We start from the raw sequence: 24,219 nt of genomic DNA on the forward strand, positions 1-24,219 counted from the left end.
CGAGCCGGGGCCTCCCTCAGTCGCCGTGGCTCCCAGAACACCTGCGCGGGCCCGGTTGCGCCTGCGCAGTGTGGCCGGTGGGCCGGTCTGGGAGTGCGGCGGCCTCGGCGCGAGGGTGCCGGCGGGCTGGGAGCCTGAGGTGGGCTGTTGGCCGTCCTCCCTCAGTCGGCGGAAGTGAGCTCTGGCTCGCCTTCCGCGCGGCCCGGGACCTCTCGCGGCCCCTGGGGGCGCGGCGGTCGGCGACGCGAGGAGGGCTCCGGCGCGGGGCGGCCATGGACTCGGCGGCGCTGGAGCGGGACGCGGTGCAGTTCGCGCGGCTGGCGGTTCAGCGCGATCAGGAGGGCCGCTACGCGGAGGCCGTGTTTTACTACAAGGTGGGCCGGGGGCGGGGCCGGGGGCCGGGGGGCGGGCCTGCTCGGGCCAGGGGCGGGGCTGAGGGGCCATCCCGCCGGGGGCTGGGTCGCCGATCCCCCGGCTCGGCGCTCCTGAGGGCGGCGGCGGGGCCGGGCGCTCGGCTCCGCAGACGTGGGTTCACCGCCGCAGACGGGCTGGAGGCACGCGGGAGAGCGCCGCGAGTCAGTGAAGAAGAAAGCATTGCGCGTCCTAGTGCTTGACTTCCACACGTCTTGATCTCCCCAGTGTCTGTGTACACATCCTTTTTCAAAAAACAAACTGGGGTCAGATTGTCTATGATTTTTTTTAAACCTGTCCTTTTGAACTTTTAAGAAAATTACGAATTTTTTAAAAGTTTCTTGATATGATCTTGTTATCAATAATAATATTAAGGGCTAGATGCATAGTATCCCATGGGTATGCCATCGTTTGTTGAGAAACTCTCCTGGCCATTTTAACGTGCATTCTGTTTCTTCAGCATCATAATATCCTTGTAGCTAATGCTTTACACGTTTCTGTGATATTTCTTTTGGATAAATTTCTAAGGCCAGAATTAGAGGCTCTCCCAGTTCACTGCCTTCTCCCCAATTCTGAGGATTTGCAGACGCACACCTCTCCAGCTCCAGTCCTGGCCCATACCCACTCCTGTGGAAGGAGCTGTATCCTCTAGAGACAGTCACCTTTTCTTTTAGGAAGAATGTCAGACTTTGAAAATACAGTAGTAGTCATTTTTCTTCCACAAACCTATATGCTGCAATAATGTGTAATTTATTGTTCTCAGATTAATGTTTGATTGCCTTCATTTTATAACCTGTATTTAGAGACTTCGGTTGTGTTTCAGAGTCATTCTTTTTGAACTTTATTTTCTTTGCAATTTCATAATGGTGGTATTTCTTTAAAAGTAGAACTGTGTTTTATTAGTTTCGTGAAATAATGACAAACGTTCGTAAGTAAACAGTGCCACATGAAATAGCTTTTTCTAAAGTGAAAGGAAATGCTGTACAGCACCTCTTGTTTTGCTGTAGAATTGCATGCATGTTGTTATGAAGAATTTCTTTTCCTTGAGAGAATCAGAAAAGTGGTGGTGTTTCTAGGAGCTGTTACGTAAACTGTTTCAGATATTTAGTGTTTTTGGTCTTCATGCTGATCTCTTTGGGATTCCTTGTTAATCACTTTCAAGTGTAAATGAAATGAACAAAATAAAGTTGATACCAACAGTTATAAAAATTGGCTGCAATATTTAAATATACAGTTGTATTTTCCTCCCTTGAAATATCTGAATTGCAGGATCTGAGGAAAACACATCTTTTCTACCCCCAATTTTCATTTGGATCAAAGCTGTACTCTTCTTATTGATTTTGTAGGTTCAGAGAAAGGATTCCTCCAGTAACTGGATTCAAAAAGGGATGACTTCTTTGGATGCAAATAATGAGGCTTGAGTTTCCTTGAAATGCACGGGCTTAGATGACTGCACGGAAGGTGGTGGTGCCTGAGGGGTCTCTGTGGTAGCTCTGGCCACCCTCCTGGAATGGTGATGGCGAGAACGGAGACTTTTCCTCTCTAGCATGTCCTGACTGGCTGAGGAGGTCATGGAATAACTGGAAAATGAATCCGGGTGTTCTTAATTAAGTTTCTTTCACACAACTGAAATCTGCCTTAAAATGTCTCCCCCTTTGACAGTGTTTTCTTTGGAGAAAAAACTTTTCTTTCACAAAGAGACAATTAACCTTTATAATCTTTTGTTGATATTTATGAGTATTGTCTGTTCTAATGCTTTCAGGACTCAGATCACCTTTTCACAGTATGTAGTTTTGTCTGACCTACTGCATTGAGAAAAAGGAAAACAACATAAATCACAGTCATTCTAAGAAAATGTTTAAAATCAACCCCTTCTATTTGACTTTGTAAATTTTCAACAGTCTGAGAAAATTGAGAGCATCGAGAACTGAAAGAAGAAGTAAAGGACTATATTATTCACTTAACGTATGAAAAAAATTTCTAGTATCTTAAAGACATTCTTGTTTTATCATTCATAGAAACCCAACCATGAGTTAGAAAGCAGTAAAGAAAATTCAAATTATAATTCATCTGTTAGATTCCTTTGAATTCTTTTTTTTATTTTTAGGAAGCTGCACAAGCTTTGATTTATGCTGAGATGGCAGGATCAAGTCTAGAACATATTCAAGAGAAAATAAATGAGTATCTGGAAAGAGTGCAGGCTTTACATTCAGCAGGTTGGTAAAGACTAACCATGTCACTATTTTTTTTTTTCTTCTTTCCTATCCCATCTTACTTTTCCCTCATGTTTCTCTTTCCTTTTTGTTTTCATCTTTGATTCTTGATCTTCACTTGTTTGTTGCTCATTCCTCTTTTGGTAATCACATCTTTGAAAATCATAATATGAAAATAAGTGATCTGTGAAGAAGAACCTCAGAGGTCATGTAAGGTGATATCCTAATTTCCCAGAAATGGACATTCAAACAGTGTATCATTGGCAGAATCGGGATTAAAATCCTGTTAAAATCTGGCTTTAAATATCTGTCACATGCCCTCTCCTGCTATTAAAATTAAATGACTCTTTTCCCTTCAGTGTCTAAAGACTTCAGCAGTGGGTTCATAGTCTTTACCGTATCAGTAGCCTCAACCTCAAGACCTTAGTTAAACTCTTATTTTAGAGAGTTTGCCAGCAGTATCTTGGGAAAGTGACATGTAAGCAGAGACCTGGGACAACCTGTATTTAATTTTGTAAACAGCATGGCAAATGCTGTGGCACAAGTTCCCAGGCTTAATGTTCATAGTTCTGTTAGAAGTAGGTGGGTTCTTGGCAAAATCTGTTGTTTACATGATAGGAAAGAAAATGATCATCTGTCGATATTTTGTTTCAAGAATGTATTCATGTCATTGAGGACTCTTTTTTGACCTTTTTTCCCCCTGTGGCTATCTAATAAAGCTACAAACTTAGAGAGGTCTTATTCAGCCTTCTCTGACAGACTTTGTGCTACTTTCCACCACTTACTCTGAACAGATAGGAGCAGTTACCAACCAGCTTATAGTTAAGATAAAGTAGATTTAATTGTTGGGTTTCTCGTTATGACAGTCCCCTTACAGACACAGTATTTCCTTTTAAGACAGTGCCCAGAAACTGCATGCACTGAAAACTAAACTGCTTATGTGTCAAGCTCTCACTTGATACAAGTTTATACTGATCCATATATTCAAAATACCATGGAATTCAGAGACACTTCATTTTCCTTGCTAAGTAAATGAAGTTTTTAAATTTATAAATGTGATGTTTATATGATTCTCAGGCACAGAATGAGACAGCCCTAATCTCTTGAAGAATAAAAACTTGTCAGCGAAACAAAGCGCCATACATGGTTCAGAGAGGTGTTACTGAGGGTTATAGTTTTTTTTAAAAGATCAAGCACAATTTTGAGACAAAATCTAAAGCTTTTTGAAAAAACATTTATTGAGATATAATTCACACATCATAAAATTCAGCTTTTTATAGTGTACAGTTCGGTGGTTTTTAGTGTATTCCCAGAGTTGTACAACCATCACCACTATCTAACTGCAGAACATTTTCCTCACCCTAAAAGAAACCTCTTAGCCTTTAGTAGTCACGCCCCATTCCTCCCATCCCCCTGGTGTCGCTGCTCAATTTGTCACTCGTGTCCAACTCTTTGCAGCCCTGCGGACTGCAGCATGCTAGGCTTCCCTGTCTTTCACTATCTCCTGGAGTTTTCAAATTCATGTTTATTGAGTCAGTGATGCTATCTAACCATCTATTTCCCCCTAGGCCCTAGCAGCCACTAATCCTGCTCATCTTTAATCCTACTAATCTATTTTCTGTTTCCATGGATTTGCCAATTCTAGATATTTGTTGTAAATGGAGTCATCCAGTATGTGGCCTTTTGTGTCTGGCTTCTTTCATTTAGCATAATATTTTTCACATTTATCCTTGTGGTAGCATGTATCAGTGTCTCCTTTCTTTTTATGTTGAATAATATTTCATTGTATTAATATACCACGTTTTATTTATCTAGTCATCACTTGGTGGATGTTGGCTTGCTTCCACCTTTTGTCTGTTGTGAGTAATGCTGTTTTTGTGTGGACATATGTTTTCAGTTCTCTTGAAACCCAGAAGTAGAATTCTACCCAAAAGTAGAATTGCTAGGTCACATGGTAGCTTTGGACATATCAGTGGCTCAGTGGTAAAGAATCCACTGGCGCTGCAGAAGACCCAGGTTTGATTGCTGGGTCGGGAAGATCCCCTGGAAGAGGGCATGGCAACCCACTGCAGTATTCTTGCCTGTAGAATCCCATGGACAGAGGAGCCTGGCAGCTTACAGTCCATAAGGTCGCAAAGAGTTGTACATGTCTGAAGCGACTGAGCATGCATGCACACACACGGTAGCTTTATGTCTAATTTTGAGGAACTGCTAAACTGTTTTCCACAGTGGCTATACCATTTTACAGTTATATCAGCAATGTTCTAGTTCCTTCACATCCTTATCAACACTTGTTATTTTCTGTCTTATTTTAGCCACCATTGTGGGGATAAAATGGCATCTGATTGTGGTTTTGGTATTCATTTCCCTGATGGCAGATGATGATCTTTTCATGTGCCAGTTGGCCATTTGAACATCTACTTTGGAGAAATGACTATACAGATTCTTTACCCATGATATACGTCAGGGTTCTCCAGAGAAACAGAACCAGTAGGGTGTACATAAGGAGATTTATTATGAGAAATTGGCTCATGCAGTTATGGAGGCTAAGACGTCCCACTGTCTACCCTCTGCAAGTTGGAGACCCAGGAAAGCCAGTGGTGTGGTTCAGTCTAAGTCCAAAGACCTGAGAAGCAGGGGACCTGGTGGTGTGAGTTGCAGTCCAAGGGCCGGGGAAGACCAGTGTGTCGGCTCCAGCAGTCCCGCAGTAAGGGCAGGTTCTCCCGCTCTGCCTTTTGCTCAGTTCAGGCCCACAGTGGGTGAGATGATGCCCACCCACACTGGGGAGGGCAGTCTGCTTTCAGTACCAATTCAAAATGCTCATTTCATTCAGAAGCATCCTCGTAGGCTACCCAGAAATCTTGCTTAGCTAAACAACTGGGTAACCTGTGAGCCAGTCGAATTGACACAAGTTGATGAGATTACCACAACACCCATTTTAAATTGGATTTGTCTTTTTATTGTTGAATTGTAAGAGATCTTTATAAATTCTAGATGAAAGTCTCTTATGGATATGTATCTTTATATTAAGAACAAACAGAAGTACTTATGTCGAACAGCAATAAAAATATAGCTTATTCTGTACCCTGATGAATAGGAAACAGCATCAATTTTATCATCAAGGCCTAGTAGATTATATAATTATTGTCTGTATAAAAAAAATTACTTTAGAGCATGACTGAATTTATTTAGATTTAGTGTTTTCTAAGTTTCAGTCTTGTTTTTTGTGGGAGAATGCTAATTTTCATTTTATTTTTTTAAATGATGAAAAGTGTTAGTAGGGACAGAGAGGAGTTCAGGGAAAATTTAAAGATTTCTCTTTTTACCTTGCTAAGTTTTTTACATGAAGGATTACAGAATTTTGGTAAAGAGTGTATTAAAATGACAGGTTATTCCCTGGATGTATATATAGGTATGTGGCTTTTTTCTGATCCTAGTTCAGTCAAAGAGTGCGGATCCTTTGAAATCAAAACATCAGTTGGACTTAGAGCGTGCCCATTTCCTCGTGACACAAGCTTTTGATGAAGATGAAAAAGGGAATGTTGAAGATGCTATAGAACTGTATACAGAAGCTGTAGATCTCTGTCTGAAAACCGTATGTATAATAATACTTACAAGTTAAGTTTGGTGGAATTGTCCTAAGAAATTTCTCCCCATACTAGTGAATTTTATGTAACAAATTCGTTAAAAAAAAAAAAACCTATTATTATACATGTAACTTAAGTTACTCCTCATTAAAAGATAACGGGGAGAAGGAAATGGCAAACCACTCCAGTATTGCCTGGAAAATCCCATAGACAGAGGAGTCTGGTGGGCTACAGTCCATGGAGTCGCAAGAGCTGGGCACGATTTAGCAACTAAACCCTAATAGCATACTCCTATTTAAAAAAAAAAAAAAAAAAAAAGATAACGGGATATGTATATATGTGGCTGAGCCCCAAGACTTCCACATGAAACTATCACAACATTGTTAATTGGCTATACCCCAATACAAAAATAAGTTTTAAAAAAAGCTATTGAAGAGTAGAATTAATAATGGATTTTTAACACCTTGTTAAAAATTTGACAGTGTTAATTGAATCACTTGGCAATTGTTTTTTAAATTACAGGTAGCATTTTTGACCATATTATATTCCTGTAACCAAAATTAACATTACAGGAAGAATTCATCACAATCTGTGAATTTAAAATAAAGTTCCTGTGAAAGGGATGAATTAGGAGTTTGGGATTAACATATACACATTACTGTACATGAGATAGATAACAACAGAGACCCTACTGTGTAGCACAGGGAACTAGATCAATATCTTACAATAATCTATAATGGAAAAGCATTTGAAAAAAAATGAATATATGTATATATATAGCTGAATCAGTCTATTCTACACCTGAAACTATTGTAAATCAACTACAACTTTTTTAAAAAAGGGAAAAAATTTGGTTCGTCATAAAAAAAAATAAATAAAACTCTTCCCCCTTTTATACAGTTTCATACACTAAGAAATCATTAGTGGTTTTGTTAATTTACAGTGTGGAGTCTGTGTGGTGACTGGTTTTTACTGCTTCCCAAGGAGAAGCAGTTAGCTCTAAGGGTCATCTAGTGCTTAAGAGCAAGCAGTGCAGTGATAGGAGGGTGTGAGGTAGTGGAGAGTGGGGTTGTTAGAACTGTTCCGAGGGCCGGCTGTTTGTCCCAGGTCTCTTATCCAGAAGAACCATCTAGCCTCATTTCTGTAGGTACCTGAGACTGCTGGTAAGTGCTGGGGGTTTTCAGTTTTAATTATGTACAGTGCCGCATTATAATTCGACATCTGCGCACACAGCAGAGTGATAACCACTGCAAGTCTGGTTACCTTCTGTCCCACGCAGTTGACCCCCTTCACCTATTTTGCCCGTCCCCAGCTTCCTTCCCCTTCCCCTCTGGAATCCACTAATCTCCTCTCTGTGTCTGTGCATTTGGTTTATTTTGTTTATTTGTTTTGCTTTTGGACTCCACGTATAAGTGGAGTCCTAAGGTCTTCTCCTGGCCTGTTTCACTTAGTACAGTAACCCTGCCCTGCTGGGGCTCCTGCTGCCCAGCCTTCTGCAGCACCGTGATTTTTCAGTCGTGTCCCACTTACCACCCGTCCACATTAAGTGGTCTTGGGGTTTACCTCAGTGATGAGTTTCAACACAATTTTAAGTGATACCTTTAAGGATAAAAATAAAGTGTGCTGGTTTATTCTCATAATTTTTAGAAGTGTAATGTGCATTGTAAGTTTTTTTTCTTGCTTAGAAATATCATGGATCAAGCAGATTAATACTTATGCTTTAGAATGTCTGTCTCTTTTTCTTAAGTCTTATGAAACTGCTGATAAAACTCTGCAAAATAAGCTGAAGCAGCTGGCTCGGCAGGCACTAGACAGGTGAGTTTGGCTCCTCAGCTTTGGTCCCCACACTGTACGGTGTAACTTCAGTGTGACGTGTTTATCCGAATGTATGGTGGAGCTCGTGGTAACAAACCTGACATCCAGAGCAAGTCTGCCTTCTTTCTCTGAGTGAATTTGCTCCTCCCTAGTTCCCTGCTGTTTTTTTTCCCTGTCATTTTGGCTTATTAGATGGTAAACTCCTTAGGGGAACAGAGAGCTAATTCATCTCTGTGTCCTTATCCCTGCTTTAAACTCAAAAAGTAGCAAATCAGTCAAGAAACGTTTCACTTAGTTTTTGTTGTGTCTAAAACAAAGATGGTTATGGTATTTAAAACGGAAGACTTCCCTTGTGTTGTGTAATATGAAACTTCCAAAGAGAAAGCTTGTGAGAGCCCTCCAAAGCCACTACTAGAAATGGAGACGTTGAGAATGAGCCAGCCATTCACATACCCCACATCATCACATACCCCACATCATATGTGCGTGAGGCTCCCTTAACTCTGCTCGAATGTCAACTTTTCAATAAGGCCTGTGCTTGGCTTTTTGTGTAAAATTGAAATCTCCACTGGTACTTCCATCCTGTTTCCTCTGTTGTAATATTCTTTCCCATAACTCTTTACTATTTTCTAAGGTATATAAAATTGATCAGTTTATCATATTTGTTAACAATGTGTGTGTCTTTCCTAACCCCTGTCCTCCAAATAGAAGCTCTGTGAGGGCAGAGAATTTTGTCTTTGTTCCTTGCTGTAACCAAGCACCTAGCAGACTGCCAGACATCCAGTATGTGCTCAACAGGCATTTGTTGAGATAATGAGTGTATTTGCACAAGAGGATTGTACCTCTTGTACAAAGCATTATAGACAAAGGAAAAGAGTGGAGTGGCATTTATAGTTACAGCATGAATTAGTACAGTACCTCCTTCTGAGGCTCAGACTAGGGAGCTGTGATACCCCCAGCCCTTCTTTTGCATTGAGATATAGGGGTCACCCCTCCTTTTCATTGCTATCATCTAGCATCATTTGTTTCTCTAAATTCATGAAGCTGTGGGCACTTGACATATCGTTAGCTTCTCCCTTTTGATGTCTGTCACCAGTCAGAATCATGGATGGCCCCTGCTGCCTCTGTGGGTAATTCATTTCGTATTCTCTGGGTGCGCCCTCAGCACAGGGACATGTTCAGTCACGAACGCTTCCTGTGAGGACTAGTTCAGAAGAATGGATACACTCTAGGGAGAAGATAGCATGACATTTTATCTGCATACCGTTTCAGAGTGTTAACAAGACTGCTAAATCGCATATAAGGACCTCAGATTAAAAACTTCTGTTTTTTAGCTTGTCAGTTCTCTGACAGGGCAAAGTCCAAAAGCTCTTACATACCAAGCGAGGTCTTCCGTGATCCGTCCCTGCCCCTGGCCTCGTCTCCTGCTGCCTCGCTTGTGCCCTTCTCACAGGGGCTCCCTACATTCTTCTGAAATCACAGTAACTCACTCCACTGTTTCACAGATGTGCGCGTTTGCTCACGCTCTTCTCTCTACTTAGAACCCTTCCTAGCTCCCCAGGTCGACTCAGAGCTCAACGCCAAGTATAGCTCAAATGTCAGTTTGGAAAAACGCTCCCTCACTTACCCTCTTCCCTGCATTAAGTCAGTAACTTCTGCTGTGCATTCACCTGCATGGAACGCGTCCAGCCTCATGTCCCACTTTTGATGCAACTGACTTTCCCTGCAAACCTAGGGGTACCTTGAGAGTAGGGATTGTGTTCTCTACATTCATATAGGCCCCTTGCCTTTCGTAGGATCTGATAATGCTGTAAGTGCTAAATTACTGTTTCAGTAAAATGTTTGCAAAAATACCTTACCTCTGGGAGTAGCTTAAGTAGTGAACTATTGACTAGAATGTAAGAATTTTAGATAGTAATTTTACCTTAGGGATGCTTGACTGTTCTCAAAGTAAGTACTGTGTGCCGAAAAGCTTAAATGTGAGGAGAAAAACTAGAATGGTGTTTTTGTACCTCTATTATAGAGCAGAAGCATTGAGTGAGCCTTTAACGAAGCCGTCATGCAAAATCAAGGCAACAAATATAAAGCCAAAGCCACCTCCAACGAGAGCACACTTTCCACTAGGAACTAATCCCTTCCTTGAAAGACCTCAGCCGTTTATAAGTCCGCAGTCATGTGACGCACAGGGGCAGAGATACACAGCAGAAGAAATAGAAGTTCTCAGGTAAGTCGGTTTATGCTTTGTTGTGATGAACAATTTTGTTAACATCAGTGCAGATAAGGTTATGCTCGTTAGGTTTGATGAGTCATACATCTTTGTTGTAATGTGTCATGCTATTATCATGTAACTATAAATTGTCACACAGTCACAACTTGAAATATTTGAAATCTGTTCTAATGTATTTTAGTATTTGCATTTCCTCTAGATGTTTTGTTTTTTTTTTTCTGAAAATCTTAACACTCTTCAAAGTTGAATAATTTTATGGGGCAGAGTAGAACTATGGCGGCCCTTTCATCACCTCTGCAGCCTTCTGACCAGAGCCCTAATTGCTACCTTGAAACAGCAGTCTAGGCCAGTCAGCAAAGGGCAGCCTTAAGCTTTGAATGCCTTTGTATATTTCTTAAAAGGGTTGCAAAAAAGAAAGCAGAAAGAGCCAGGATATGTGATAGACCTCATTGCAAAGCCAAAACTTATACTGTCTGGCCCTTTAGTTTTAGAAATAGCTTGCCAGCCCCTGGGCTGGGAAGCCAACTCAGTGTCTGGAAGCAGCTTCAGGGGATATTAAAAATGCAAAAGAACAAGATTGTGGGACTCTTTGCTTGCATCCTGAGCCAGCGCGGCTGCTCCTCACTTGGGCTCTGAAAATCAGCCAGCTTAGAGCGGTGTGTGCTATAAAGTTGCTCTTTCTGTTAATTTCCTGCAGTTGTGGAATGGTTCCTTCCTCTATAGCAGCCGCCTGAGGGCGTTTCTCTCTTTTCCTGCTGAAGATTTTAATTCTGCTTCTAGAAAAAGTGGCGCTGCCTGCCTAGAAAAAAATGCTTATGAAACCACACAACACAAAGCAGGAGAAAAAGAGTGGTTTTGGACCTGTACAGTTAATAACTGTACAGCACTTTGGCTACTCAGCGTCCACTTGTTCCCTTCTACACACCTTTGAAATTCCACACTACTACAGAACAGCTCTGAGTTTCTACTAACAGGACGCAGCTGTCCTTCACACAAGTCAAAAGCTCTCTCCATCTCCAGATGGGAATACACACAAATGTTATATTCATGTGTTAATTAGCCCTCAAATTCACAGTCTCACTGTATATTGTTACCTGGAGGCTAAATTGTGAAGTTACTCTGCCACTCCTCCTGAATAAAATGCGGGGAAGGAACTGAAGGAAATAGCTAATATGTACAAATAAACGTGTGACACAAAATAGGAAGAGAATATACAAAGCTACTACAAGCCACATTTCTTAAATTTGTCAAGAGGCCCTAACTGTTATCTGTGCCTCTTTCTTCGTCACTACCCATTCCTTAGTCTCATAACCAGAAAATATAAAGAATTTATTTCCAAGAATCCTTCGAATCCTCAAATAATTAAGCAACTAAGCAATTGCTTTCTTTCCTTAGGCTGAGGATACAATTCGCTTTGTGTCCTGGGGACAGTTTCATTGCCTCTGGTGTAAGCCTATTTTGAAACAGTTGTTTTGTTGTAAAGGATGGTAGTCTCAAAAGAATAACTTTGGGATTAAATTGGATTAATTTTTTTTGGTATACAACTATTTCATGAAAATTTTGTTCAAATAAAGTTATCAACATTACATGAGATTATCAGTTTAATTTTATTACAATAGCATACCTTGTCATTTAAATTTTAAGCAGTTTAAATAAAATTGGTGATTAAGGTTGACTTGAGCATTTACTTTGGATTTTTTTCTTATTTTTTATAGGACAACATCAAAAATAAATGGTATTGAATATGTTCCTTTCATGAGCATTGATCTGAGGGAACGTTTTGCTTATCCAATGCCTTTCTGGTAAGTAAGCACTATTGCAATTCTTACTTTTCAAAATTAATTTCATAATTTTTCAGTACTTTTCCCATCTGCTGAAGTCTAATTAAATCCATAGCCTTGAAATTAAAATTTGTAATAAAAATTCTGATTGGAAAAGCGATGAAGCTCAGGGAAGGAGGTGGGACAACGTGGCAAGAGTGCCTCTGACCTTTTCCTGGGGACAGGACTTGTGGGTCTTCTTTAGTCTAAGGTCATGCTCATAGTGTCTAACACAGTACCTAGTACCAGAGAAGTAAGCAGTGAGTAAATATTTGTCCAGTTTGGGTTGGATCACACAGAAATGCAAGTCAGCCAAGGCATTGAATGGAAAGGTGGAGAACAATGACAGGATTGTTGTTTACTAAGAAGATCCAGTTCAGAAACAGGGTTCATTATGAAAGTGTTAGCATAGCCTTTCAGGACAGTGGCAGCTTATGTCAAGAACCCTAAAATCATTGTTTCAGGACTCCCAGGTTCTAGTCGTCCTAAGGAAATTAAAATTGGGCCAAAGATGTCTATCATAAGAGCACTTATCAGAGTGTTGTTACAGCAAAAAATTATTGAAACAAACTTGGTATCCAGTAATATCGGAGTGATTGAATAATGGCATATTCATATTATTCTGTTATATACTATGCTAGCCATAAAAAAATAACTCTGAAAAATATAAGGGAAATGTTTGTAATATATAAAAATTTTAAAAGATAGAAAATTATAAATACATGATATCCAAATTTTATTTTTTTATGTATTTATACATATAAAGAATGAAATGATGTAAAGTGATACATCAAAATGTTTACAATGTTTATCTCTAAGTAGCAAAATTAGGTGGTTTACTTTTTAAAACATTTTTATTTTTTAAAATTTCTGCCATCAGCATATTTATTATAAGAAAGCATCAGGGAATTAAATGCTTATTGTGTACAGAATACATAAAGACTATAAAAACAGAAGACCTGCTCTCACACTTCTAGTGTTTGTTGTTCTTGGATGGGCAGAAGGTAGACATCTCAAGGCCAGTAAGTTACCAGCATAATGTTTTCACTCAGGCACCTGTGTGATGCTAGTGGTTAATCTGGATCTAGGAAATGTTCATATGCAGATGACACCACCCTTATGGCAGAAAGTGAAGAGAAACTAAAAAGCCTCTTGATGAAAGTGAAAGAGGAGAGTGAAAAAGTTGGCTTAAAGCTCAACATTCAGAAAACTTAAGATCATGGCATCTGATCCCATCACTTCATGGCAAATAGATGGGGAAACAGTGGAAACAGTGTCAGACTTTATTTTTGGGGGCTCCAAAATCACTGCAGATGGCGATTGAAGCCATCAAATTAAAAGACACTTACTCCTTGGAAGGAAAGTTACGACCAACCTAGGCAGCATATTAAAAAGCAGAGACATTGCTTTGCCAACAAAGGTCCGTCTAGTCAAGGCTATGGTTTTTCCGGTGGTCATGTATGGATGTGAGAGTTGGACTATAAAGAAAGCTGAGTACCAAAGAATTGATGCTTTTGAACTGTGGTGTTGAAGACTCTTGAGAGTCCCTTGGACTGCAAGGAGATCCAACCAGTCCATCCTAAAGGAGATCAGTCCTGGGTGTTCATTGGAAGGACTGATGCTGAAGCTGAAACTCCAATACTTTGGCCACCTCATGCGAAGAGTTGACTCATTGGAAAAGACCCTGATGCTGGGAGGGATTGGGGGCAGAAGGAGAAGGAGACGACAGAGGATGAGATGGTTGGATGGCATCACCGACTCGATGGACATGGGTTCGGGTGGACTCCGGGAGTTGGTGATGGACAGGGAGGCCTGGTGTGCTGCGATTCAGGGGTCACAGAGAGTCTGACGTGACTGAGCGACTGAACTGAACTGAACTGAAGATGCTTATAGCACTAACATTAAGGGCACAGATTCCAGACCCATGCTGTCCAGTGTCGTATCCTGTGTGACACCATGCAAACTTTCTAAACTGCTTCAGACTTTAAAGTAATAACAGAATCCACCTTCTGGTGTTACTGTGATGATTAAATGAGTTAATGAAATGTAAAGCACTTATAGTGGTGCTTGTTCTATAGAAAGCACTTTGTAATAAGAATTAACTGTTAGGAAATAACTATCTTGCAGAATACTAAGTTATATAATTTAGCTGTACATTTCAAATACTTTAAAAACGTTTGACCTGTGATTTTACTTCAAGAAACCAATTTTAAAAAGTATTTACAGATCTAGTCAAAGATTTATATAAAAGATAGTTAGCAATATTATTATACTTATGAAAATGTAAATCAATTATTCTAGGATGCTCTTAAATGGCAATATCCAAGTAGAGATATAAACTTGTAGTTCCAATCTTTGTGTAACAGATGAAGATAAATCATATTTTTAGTGCTCATACAACAGAATGTCCCTAGAAAGAATTTTATACACTCATGAACAATCAAGTTTTCAAAAAATTAAGTAACACAGGAAAATGCTTACACTGTAATTAAAAATATAACTGTCTTATAACTATCCAAACAAAAATATAACTGTCTTACCAAAGTTGTTAAAATGTAGCTCCTCTAATTACTGTGCCCTTGGCAAAGCTGGGATTTTACGTTGTGTTTGACCCCGTGCTCTCTGCTTGTCCTGCACGTGGGACCCTGAGCGCCGTGAGGACAGAGAGTGCACGCCTACACGGTGTCCCGCGTGGCGGTGCTCAGTGACTACTTACCAAGTTAGTTAAATTTTAAGAAAAATCAAGTAAAATTAAATGCTGTAACTGGCAAGATTTTTCCTTTCTTGTTTTCTGGGTTATTTTACAGTGAGAATAATCAGAAGAAATAGTGACAGTAAACATTTTAAAATTCAAAGATAGCAGACTGATGGCAAAAAGCTCCCCAGTGTATGAATGTTTGGTTAGAAAGACTCAGTCCAGTTCAGCTCAGTCACTCAGGCGTGTCCGACTCTCTGTGACCCCATGGACTGCAGCACGCCAGGCCTCCCTGTCCATCACCAACTCCCGGAGTCCACCCAAACCCATGTCCATTGAGTCGGTGATGCCATCCAGCCATCTCATCTTCTGTCGTCCCCTTCTCCTCCTGTCCACAATCCTTCCCAACATTAGGCTCTTTTCCAATGAGTCAGCTCTTCGCATGAGGTGGCCAAAGTATTGGAGTTTCAGCTTCAGCATCAGTCCTTCCAATGAACACCCAGGACTGATCTCCTTTAGGATGGACTGGTTGGATCTCCTTGCAGTCCAAGGGACTCTCAAGAGTCTTCTCCAACACCACAGTTCAAAAGCATCAATTCTTCGGCACTCAGCTTTCTTTATAGTCCAACTCTCACATCCGTACATGACCACTGTAAAAACCATAGCCTTGACTAGACGGACCTTTGTTGGCAAAGTAATCTCTGCTTTTTAATATGCTGCCTAGGTTGGTCATAACTTTCCTTCCAAGGAGTAAGTGTCTTTTAATTCCATGGCTGCACTCACCATCTGCAGTGATTTTGGAGCCCCCAAAAATAAAGTCAGCCACTGTTTCCACTGTTTCCCCATCTATTTCCCATGAAGTGATGGGACTGGATGCCATGATCTTAGTTTTCTGAATGTTGAGCTTTATTTAATCTTTTTTAGGAAGATTGGGTGACGAATTTTTTTTCTTTTCTGGTCATGTATTATAAATTATAAAGTATTTTAAATATTTCAAAGCTCTAAGAAATGAACGTTAAATTTGGTAATTCAGTGGTGACTTTTGAGAGAACAAGTACTAAGGAGTCTTGGATTTACTGAATTATGATTCATATGGTGGATTAATAATATTGAGTAATGTGATTTTAGATTTGAGTCAGCCTTATTTTTTCTCCTCAAACTTTTGTGATGGCAGTTCTTAAATTCTTCTAAATTCATTCAGCTCACTGTATGTTTCCAGTCAGGTCCTGTTACTACAAAGGTACAAAATGCTGCCTAGACTGCTAGTGGTTCTATGAGATGTATGAGGTGATCATCAAAAAAGTTTGAGAAGTGTTGTATACCATATTATACTCCAAGAGATTTCCAGTAAATACTGGCTTATTAAAGGTTTAGAGGTGTCCTTCCAATGGAAAAAAAGAAAAAATACTTCAGCCAGGAGTTTTCAGATCACACATCACCACAAAACCCTCTTTCTCCTAATGTCTGTCAACATTCTGTTTTTTAAAAAAACATATTTTTTTCAGGTTGCGAATCATTCACCTTATATTAGCCTATAAATCTTTCAAAACCAAAGATTTGTTGCCCTTGCTCTAGAAGCACTTTGAAGAATGGCAGACTTTTGTGCTGTACATTAATTATAGAGAAATACTTCATATATATTCCCTACACATTTTGAGTAGAGAGTAACGGATAAGATGCTGGATTTGACACCAAAGACCAGGAATCAGATACCCTTTCTTCTGTGTCTTAGCTCAACAGTGTCACAGCTTATTTGATCACTTAAAACTTTTTCTAAAAAATTTGCTCTAATAAGGAATCGTTTTGAAGGTTAAATGAATAAGATATGTAAAATATTTTGTGTGATGCCTAGCACATGTTTCGTGTGTGGGTACGTGCTCAGTCGTGTCTGACTCTTTGTGATGCCATGGATTTGTAGCCTGCCAGGCCCCTCTGTCCATGAAATGCTCCAGGCAAGAATACTGGAGTCGGTTGCCATTTCCTATTCCAGGGGATATTCTTGACCCAGGTATCAAACCCGTGTCTCTTGCATCTCCTCCTACGTTGGCAGGCAGATTCTTTACCACTGTTGCCACCTGTGTATTACTGAGTAACTAGGTATTCTCGTTATTAGTCCTGCAGAGATGAGTTTGTCAAGAGCCAACATAAAGATCTATAGCTTTCGTGCTTCTTTTGAATGAATCAAATGGCTCCATTTTATTGAAACTGAATTTCTTGAATATAACCATGCTCAATTTAACTTTTAAAGTATATTCTTAAAATAAATATAAGAGTTTAGTTGCTCTTCTGTTGTCAGTTATCTGTGTACTTTTTTTTTTAATTGGGTTGGATGATCAGATTGAATTCAAGGTCAAGTGTAAAGAACCAAATTTGACCAGAGAGTTTTTTTAGAATTTGCTGTATAGCTGTGATCACTATACGAAAAAAAATTCTCTGGGAAATTTATTCTTGTTTCTAAGTCATTTTTTAAGGTTAATTTTATTATTTAATTTTTATTATCATCTCAGTGATAGATGTGGCAAGTTACCATTATCACCTAAACAAAAAGCTACATTTTCTAAATGGGTACGACCAGAAGACCTCACCAACAATCCTACAATGATTTATACTGTGTCTAGTTTCAGCATAAAGCAGGTAAACATTTATTTTGTATAATTTTATATGAAAAACTAACATCTTAAAGTAATTTGAATATACATTTGCCTTTTTTCTTAGGTTTTTATTTATTCAGATACATTAGTATGATTGGAAAAATTATTCATCTTACATTTGACTTTGACATACTGAGATATAACTCTTGAACAGTTATAGATTTTTGTGCACCCTATTGATATATGCTTGCAGATGAGAATAACTGAGAATCTGAATTTTATGTTTGATGAGAGAATAAATAGAAAAGACAGAAAGGTATTGGGCTTATTTAAAACACTTCGGCAGTAGAACAACTCTGTGACTTGATTGTAGACTTTATTAATGACACATTAGCCCTGAAGTCATAGATTTTTTCACATTAGTATGAAAATAATGCTCCTGAAATACTGTGATTCAAATTTTTTGATGTGCGTATTGATTTTAATTTGTCATTGTAATTAACCAACGTTTTTAAAATGCCTATAATTTTTTTGTCATTAAAAAGTGTAATTCAATTGAATATGCTTTTATTCATGTAAGAATGCATCATGCATATTTAATTATTCTAAAGTAACTTAATTGAAATGCTTGTTTTTCTGGGGATTTGTATGAACAAAATATGTTAGTTGGCACTATGGCATTTCTATTTTATTGTTTTCCTGTTCAAGCAGCAGTCAAGATATTTAGTATAAAAAGTTAGACTCTGGATGCAATGCTTAAATATTGTGGTAATGTTGAAATTGCATGAGTAAATGAATGTATTAATAATTCTTATTAACAGACAATAGTATCAGATTGTTCTTTTGTGGCATCACTGGCTATCAGTGCAGCTTATGAAAGACGATTTAATAAGAAGTTGATTACCAGGTAGGATTTTATATTTGTCCCTTTAGCCCTTTTCATGGAATTGTCTCTTAATTGGAAATTAGAAGCTTAGGGTTTGTCTGCACATATCACTTAGAATGTTACGGCCTTTGTGTGTTAAGCAGATGGTTTGTGAATGTGGAAGGATTTGCTAAGACAATCTAAGAACATATGCACATATAGTTAGAATAATATAAATGAAATAAATGAGTGGTCAGATTAAAATCACATTTATAATTTGACTTACTACATAGTAGCCACAAGTCTCGTGTGGATATTACATACTTGAAATGAGCTAGTCTGAATTTGGATAGGCTGTAAGTGTAAAATGGATTTTGAAATCCATTTTGATTTTGAAATCCATTTTGATTTTGAAAACTTAACACACAAAAACATATCTATTGGAAAATATCTCAAATTTTTATATCATTTACTGAAATAATGTTTTTAATGGGTTAAATAAGACATTAATATAAAACATTATATAATACAGCATTATATGGGTCTGTAATATAGTACAACATATATAACATTTTTGATGGCCAGAACAGTGTACTGAAATGTTACCATGAAATACTTTTTCTTTCAATTTTTGGAAGTTTTATTAGCTTAAAGCTATTCATTATAAAAATTAAGCATTATAATTTTTTTGTACTGCTTTTCCTGACTTGTTTTTGTTATGTTAAGTCCTGAAAGAAGAAAGGTAAATAGATACAGACCTTAGTTTGAAGTCATTTGCCATCTTGGATAAACAGAGCATGTAAATGAATAGTATGCAGTTTGAAAAAGGAAATTGATACTGATAGTTTCTACAAGTATCTCACTAGATAATTCTGTGTACTTTATCAGTGCTCTGCTAACTTTATCTCTGTGTCAGAGTTATAGTTTCCTTAGTTGTGGTTAACTGAAATGGTCTCTTTATGTTTTAGAGCCAATAGTAGATTATTCTAACTAGTTTAAAATATATCCACTTACTAGAAAATTTATTAGAGGATATAATTAAAAATGAGCATTTTTCAGAATATTATGAAATGTATGCCCTACTGTATGATCTCCTAAGATACTGTCTTCATTTGTTTATATTAAATAAAAACTTTGAGGTGAAATTCTTTTTCTGTTACAGGTCTATTATAGACAAATATTCTTACATTTATTTTCGTAAAATTACTAAGACAATAGCATATGTCTAAATAAAATTAATATTCTGCATAGTAGTTTATATTGAATATTAATGTTGGTATTTCACCATTTCTTTCCTTTACTAAAGCATAATTTACCCTCAGAATAAGGATGGTGAGCCAGAGTACAATCCTTGTGGAAAGTACATGGTGAAACTTCACCTCAATGGTGTCCCCAGAAAGGTGAATAATGTTTCTCTCCATATCAACCCCTTCTCTCTTCCCTACCTTTGAATCTTGAGTAGAGTCATTAAGCAATGTTATTTATGTAAACATTTGAAAAGTCAGTTTAGTTGATTTTGGCTCTGTGATATTATACATGTTACTACCAATAACATCATCAATAATAATTAAAAATGAAAAATCATGACAAGCATAAAGTCTTTTAAAAAATGAGTTTGGGAAAATTTATAGAAAGCTCCAAGAAGTAGCATTGAGCTTATGATTGCTTATGCTTAAAATGAATTTTAATCTGGTGGTCATTAGTTACCTTTTTGATTAAAAAGACATCAGACACACTAAGTCCATTAGAACAATTTATGTGTGTAAATCAAGATGTAAGACACCTTTAATATTGTTTTCCTTTGTGAAATAGATACATAGTTTTAAATTGCAAATCTTTCTTTAAGGATTCCGAACCATGTTGTAAGGGCCTTGTTTTGTTAGGATTCTCTAGCTCCTGTCTACTCATTAAGTCTGGGGATCAATGTTAGTATCACTTGGGAATTTCTTGGGCTTCCCAGGTGGTGCTAGAGGTAAAGAACTCTCCTGCCAATGTAGGAGACACAGGAGACATGGGTTCAATGCCTGGGTCGGGAAGATCCGTGGAGGAGGGCATGGCAACCCACTCCCAATATTTTTGCCTGGAGAGTCCCATGGACAGAGGAGCCCGGGTGCTACTGTCCATAGCGTTGCAAAGAGTCGGACACGACTGAAGCGACTTAGCCTTCATGCATACAGGAATTTGTTAGAATTTCTGAACTTGGGCCTCATCCTGGACCTGCTGAATCAGAATGCGCATTTAAACAAGATTCCATACCAATTCTAGTGTGGGAAGCTTAGAATTACTCTCTAATTGAATAAGAATCAAACTTTAGCGTGCACAGAATCATTTGGAGTGCTTGTTAAAAAAGATTCCTGGGCTCCACCCCCAAAGCATCTGATTCAGTAGGTCTGCAGAAGGGCCAGAATTTGCATATCTAACAGGTTTCTAGGTGATAGTGGTGGTGATGTTGTCCGAGAACAACCTTTCAGAATGACTGCTCTAGCTGACTTTAAGAACTAAACAATTTCCCATCTAAACAAAATTGTTGAGAATGGTTTTTCTGAACTCTAATTTGTAAATAATCTCTGGTTTAAAGAATCTTTGAAAATGCAGTTGCATAGTTTCTCTATTAATAGATCAAAATTCTTTTTATCCTCTTGTTTCCCAAATCACTCTATAATGTGAATTAGAGGCTGCATGTTTGTGGTGATTACTTCTATGCTTCCATATTATTTAAATATATTTTTTTAGTCATAATGTTTTACTACTAAGTACAGCATGAATCTTTTTGCAGATTTAGGGTACTGTTGTTACTTACCTTAATAGTGAGAGGTCCTTTTATAATTATTTTAGATATAAAGTACATTTCTAGAATCCGTAATAATTTTGTTGGTAGATCCATAACATTTTCCAACCGTTGGCTCAAAGTTAATACCTGAGAGGGAGATCAAATTGTAAACCTTAAGAAAGACATCACAAAACATTTATAATTGATCAGTTTCCAGAAATATGAAACTACCATTATCTTAGTAATTGACATAGCATACCTTTTATCATGTATTTTATCAGTATAAGAGGTGTGGAAGTTTTTTGATAGAAAAGATTTTAAGATATTTCGTACCACCTAAGGAAATTATTGTTCTCTTTCTCCAGGTGATAATTGATGACCAGTTACCTGTTGATCACAAGGGAGAATTGCTCTGTTCTTATTCTAACAACAAAAGTGAATTATGGGTTTCTCTCATAGAAAAAGCTTACATGAAAGTCATGGGAGGATATGATTTCCCAGGATCCAATTCAGTAAGTAGTAAGATGATCCAGACACAGGCTTATGCTATCTAATATAATTATTCTGAGTTTGAAAGATTATAGATTATGTGTTTGGCTTAAATGAAGACATTATCAGCCCCTGAAAAATATTGATCAATCACTTATTATGGGAGTGCATGTTTTCTTTTGTAAGATTATTTGCACATTGTATAGATTTAGTATTCAGGAAAGCCTATAGTGTATGTGTCTACTGTTCTGGTGGGACACAGGGCCAAATAAATGTAGTGTCCCTTTCCAAAGAAGCCTCTGCAAATCAAATGGGTGAGTCATATTGTCATCCTTGTGTATTTTTTTTTTTTTAATTTATAAATTCAGGTTCAAGGAGTTTGGGGTTAGTTTTTCCCAACCTTAACACAACTTTATCTGTAAAATCAAGGTATCTGCCAGTGTCCTTTAGTTGTCAACTATTGCCCTATGCCAGAAATTATTCAGACTAGCATGACTTTAAATTATAACACTAATCAGCCTGTAGCCTTAGAAAAGGTATTTACCCTTTCTTAGGTTCTTTGCTTGTCTGTAATATGAGGATAATACCCACCTCTAAAGAACTGTAAAGATTAAATGAGGTAATATACCCAAATCACCTATTTCTTATACCTGGTTAGTGTCCTCACCTAGTACCTGGCCTCCTCCGTCCTGCTGGTTCTTATAATGCTACTCAAAGAGTGTATAGGTCATAGTTAAAGGTAGAAGGATGTTAAAATTTCTTCCCAACTTCCGTGTTCAATTGCTCTGTCCTTCAAATGTTTTTAGTTTAGCTTTCTAATCCATTGCCTGTTGATTTACCGAGTCAGCTTAGAGAGGGAATGAGCATAAATGCAACTGTCGTCATCATCATCAAAGCAGTTTTTTCTATTAAATGGTTTGAGTTTTCATCATATTTATCAGTAAATGTATTCTGGAAAAGCAGCAGAGATTGTAAGGAAAAGACAGGCTTGTGCTTAAATCCAGATGGGAATTTGAGTTAAGTAAGAGGTTTATTTTTCTGGAGAAAGAAAATGCAGCCCACCCAGTAATAAAAGATTTATTATCCCTGGAGAAGGAAATAGCAACCCAGTCTAGTATTTTTGCCTGGAAAATCCCATGGACCGAGGAGCCTGGTGGTCTATAGTCCGCAGGGTCGCAGAGTCGGACACGACTGAGCATACACATACAAGAGATTCATACTGATTTTCCCAACCTTACTTAATACTTACTTACTTACTTACTACTTACTTACTACCTTCTGATTTATTCCTATCAGAATCATCGTGTCAGATGAGTGAGATTTAACAGTTTACCCTGGGGACTTATTTAAGAGCTTAAAAACCACAGTGACAGTGCTGACTGTGTTTATGTTGCAGAACATTGATCTCCATGCCCTGACTGGGTGGATACCAGAAAGGATTGCCATGCATTCAGACAGCCAGACTTTCAGCAAGGATAATTCTTTCCGAATGCTTTACCAAAGGTAAACACTTCTCTCTCTTTTGTACTAAAAGAGGCCATTTAAAAACTTCATGTCTTGTTGAGAATGGATCCTGCAGAGGCTGTCATTTTCAGTTATTAGGGACGTTGTGTTTTTAAAATATTCACTTTATGCACTCGCTCCAGCCAGCCCTCAGTGACGCTTACAGTTAATCCAGATGGTAGATAATCCAAAACATTTGGATAAAGGAATATTGGAAAGGCTATTTTGTACTTCCTGAGTACTTACCAATTTGAGGGAAGGTGGGAAAAGAGGAGGGTGAGAACATAAAGATAGCTTAAGCCTTAAATGGATCATCCATGTGAAGAACTGGAAAACTGTCTTGAAACCAGAAAGCTCAGTGATTTGATAAATAAAATGATATGGCTTTGGGAGAATGCATTTGGTATTTCCCATCTTCACCTTTATTTGTAAATCATTTGAAAATTTAGCATTTATTTTTTCTTCATTGATAGGTTTCTGAGAATTAGTTTGTCTAAAACAGGGAGGGAAAACAAATAAATGTGATAGTTTTTTCTGATTTGCTGTAAAATAAAAATGTACTTCACTGGTGGGTGTTGAGAATAGCCTGTATTAGAGAAGATTTCCACTTTGTGGAAATTTTCATGTAAACCACAAGACGAAAGGAAGGATGGTGTAATCTGAGATACAGATGTGTTTACCTTTGGTTATTGATCTGTTGGGTCCATTCCAGATTTCACAAAGGAGATGTCCTCATCACTGCATCCACTGGAGTGATGACCGAGGCTGAAGGCGAGAAGTGGGGCCTGGTCCCCACACACGCGTACGCTGTGCTGGACATCAGAGAATTCAAGGTTCCGCCTCACATTTCATTTCCCTTGCTTTTCTCTTTTGCTAGTAAAACATTGCAAGCATTCCAAATAACATATGAGCTTTTTAAATACGGATAAGTCAAGATTTAGACCAAGTTTGAAAACCATTCTACCTATTAAACGACTTGACTACCACTGGAGATTATGAATAAAAAGGTGGGAAATGTAACGACAGTGGCGGTACAGATATTGACAATGGAACAGGGACGTTGTATGCCTCTTTTTTTTTTTTCCCATAAAAGTAGTAGGGTTGAGGTGAACACAAGTCCCTCAAGGTTCTGGGCTGTCTGTTGGCTTTGGAGCTCAGTCACAATGTCAGACTGTAGAGCATTCAGTGAATACTTGTGCACAGACAAAAAATAAGAGGATACCTATGAATAAG

General features: G+C 38.2%; 1 protein-coding gene across 2 annotated transcripts in view; it reads left to right on the forward strand.

Annotated features, from left to right (window-relative positions):
• Positions 1-12: 12 nt before the first annotated feature.
• Positions 13-24,219, forward strand: part of CAPN7 (calpain 7) — a 46,298-nt gene continuing 22,091 nt past the window's right edge. For both annotated transcript variants that reach the window (XM_043474757.1, XM_043474758.1), the window contains exons 1-12: positions 13-374; positions 2,519-2,627; positions 6,062-6,219; positions 7,959-8,026; positions 10,050-10,250; positions 11,969-12,055; positions 17,276-17,402; positions 18,181-18,266; positions 19,531-19,624; positions 21,360-21,506; positions 22,880-22,986; positions 23,699-23,819. In XM_043474757.1, coding sequence (XP_043330692.1) covers positions 273-374; positions 2,519-2,627; positions 6,062-6,219; positions 7,959-8,026; positions 10,050-10,250; positions 11,969-12,055; positions 17,276-17,402; positions 18,181-18,266; positions 19,531-19,624; positions 21,360-21,506; positions 22,880-22,986; positions 23,699-23,819 — 1,407 coding nt within the window. In that variant the 5' untranslated portion in view covers positions 13-272. The remainder of the gene's footprint in view (positions 375-2,518; positions 2,628-6,061; positions 6,220-7,958; positions 8,027-10,049; positions 10,251-11,968; positions 12,056-17,275; positions 17,403-18,180; positions 18,267-19,530; positions 19,625-21,359; positions 21,507-22,879; positions 22,987-23,698; positions 23,820-24,219) is intronic.

The sequence above is a fragment of the Cervus canadensis genome, chromosome 7, assembly GCF_019320065.1.
Source record: "Cervus canadensis isolate Bull #8, Minnesota chromosome 7, ASM1932006v1, whole genome shotgun sequence".
NCBI classification, from domain to species: domain Eukaryota; kingdom Metazoa; phylum Chordata; class Mammalia; order Artiodactyla; family Cervidae; genus Cervus; species Cervus canadensis.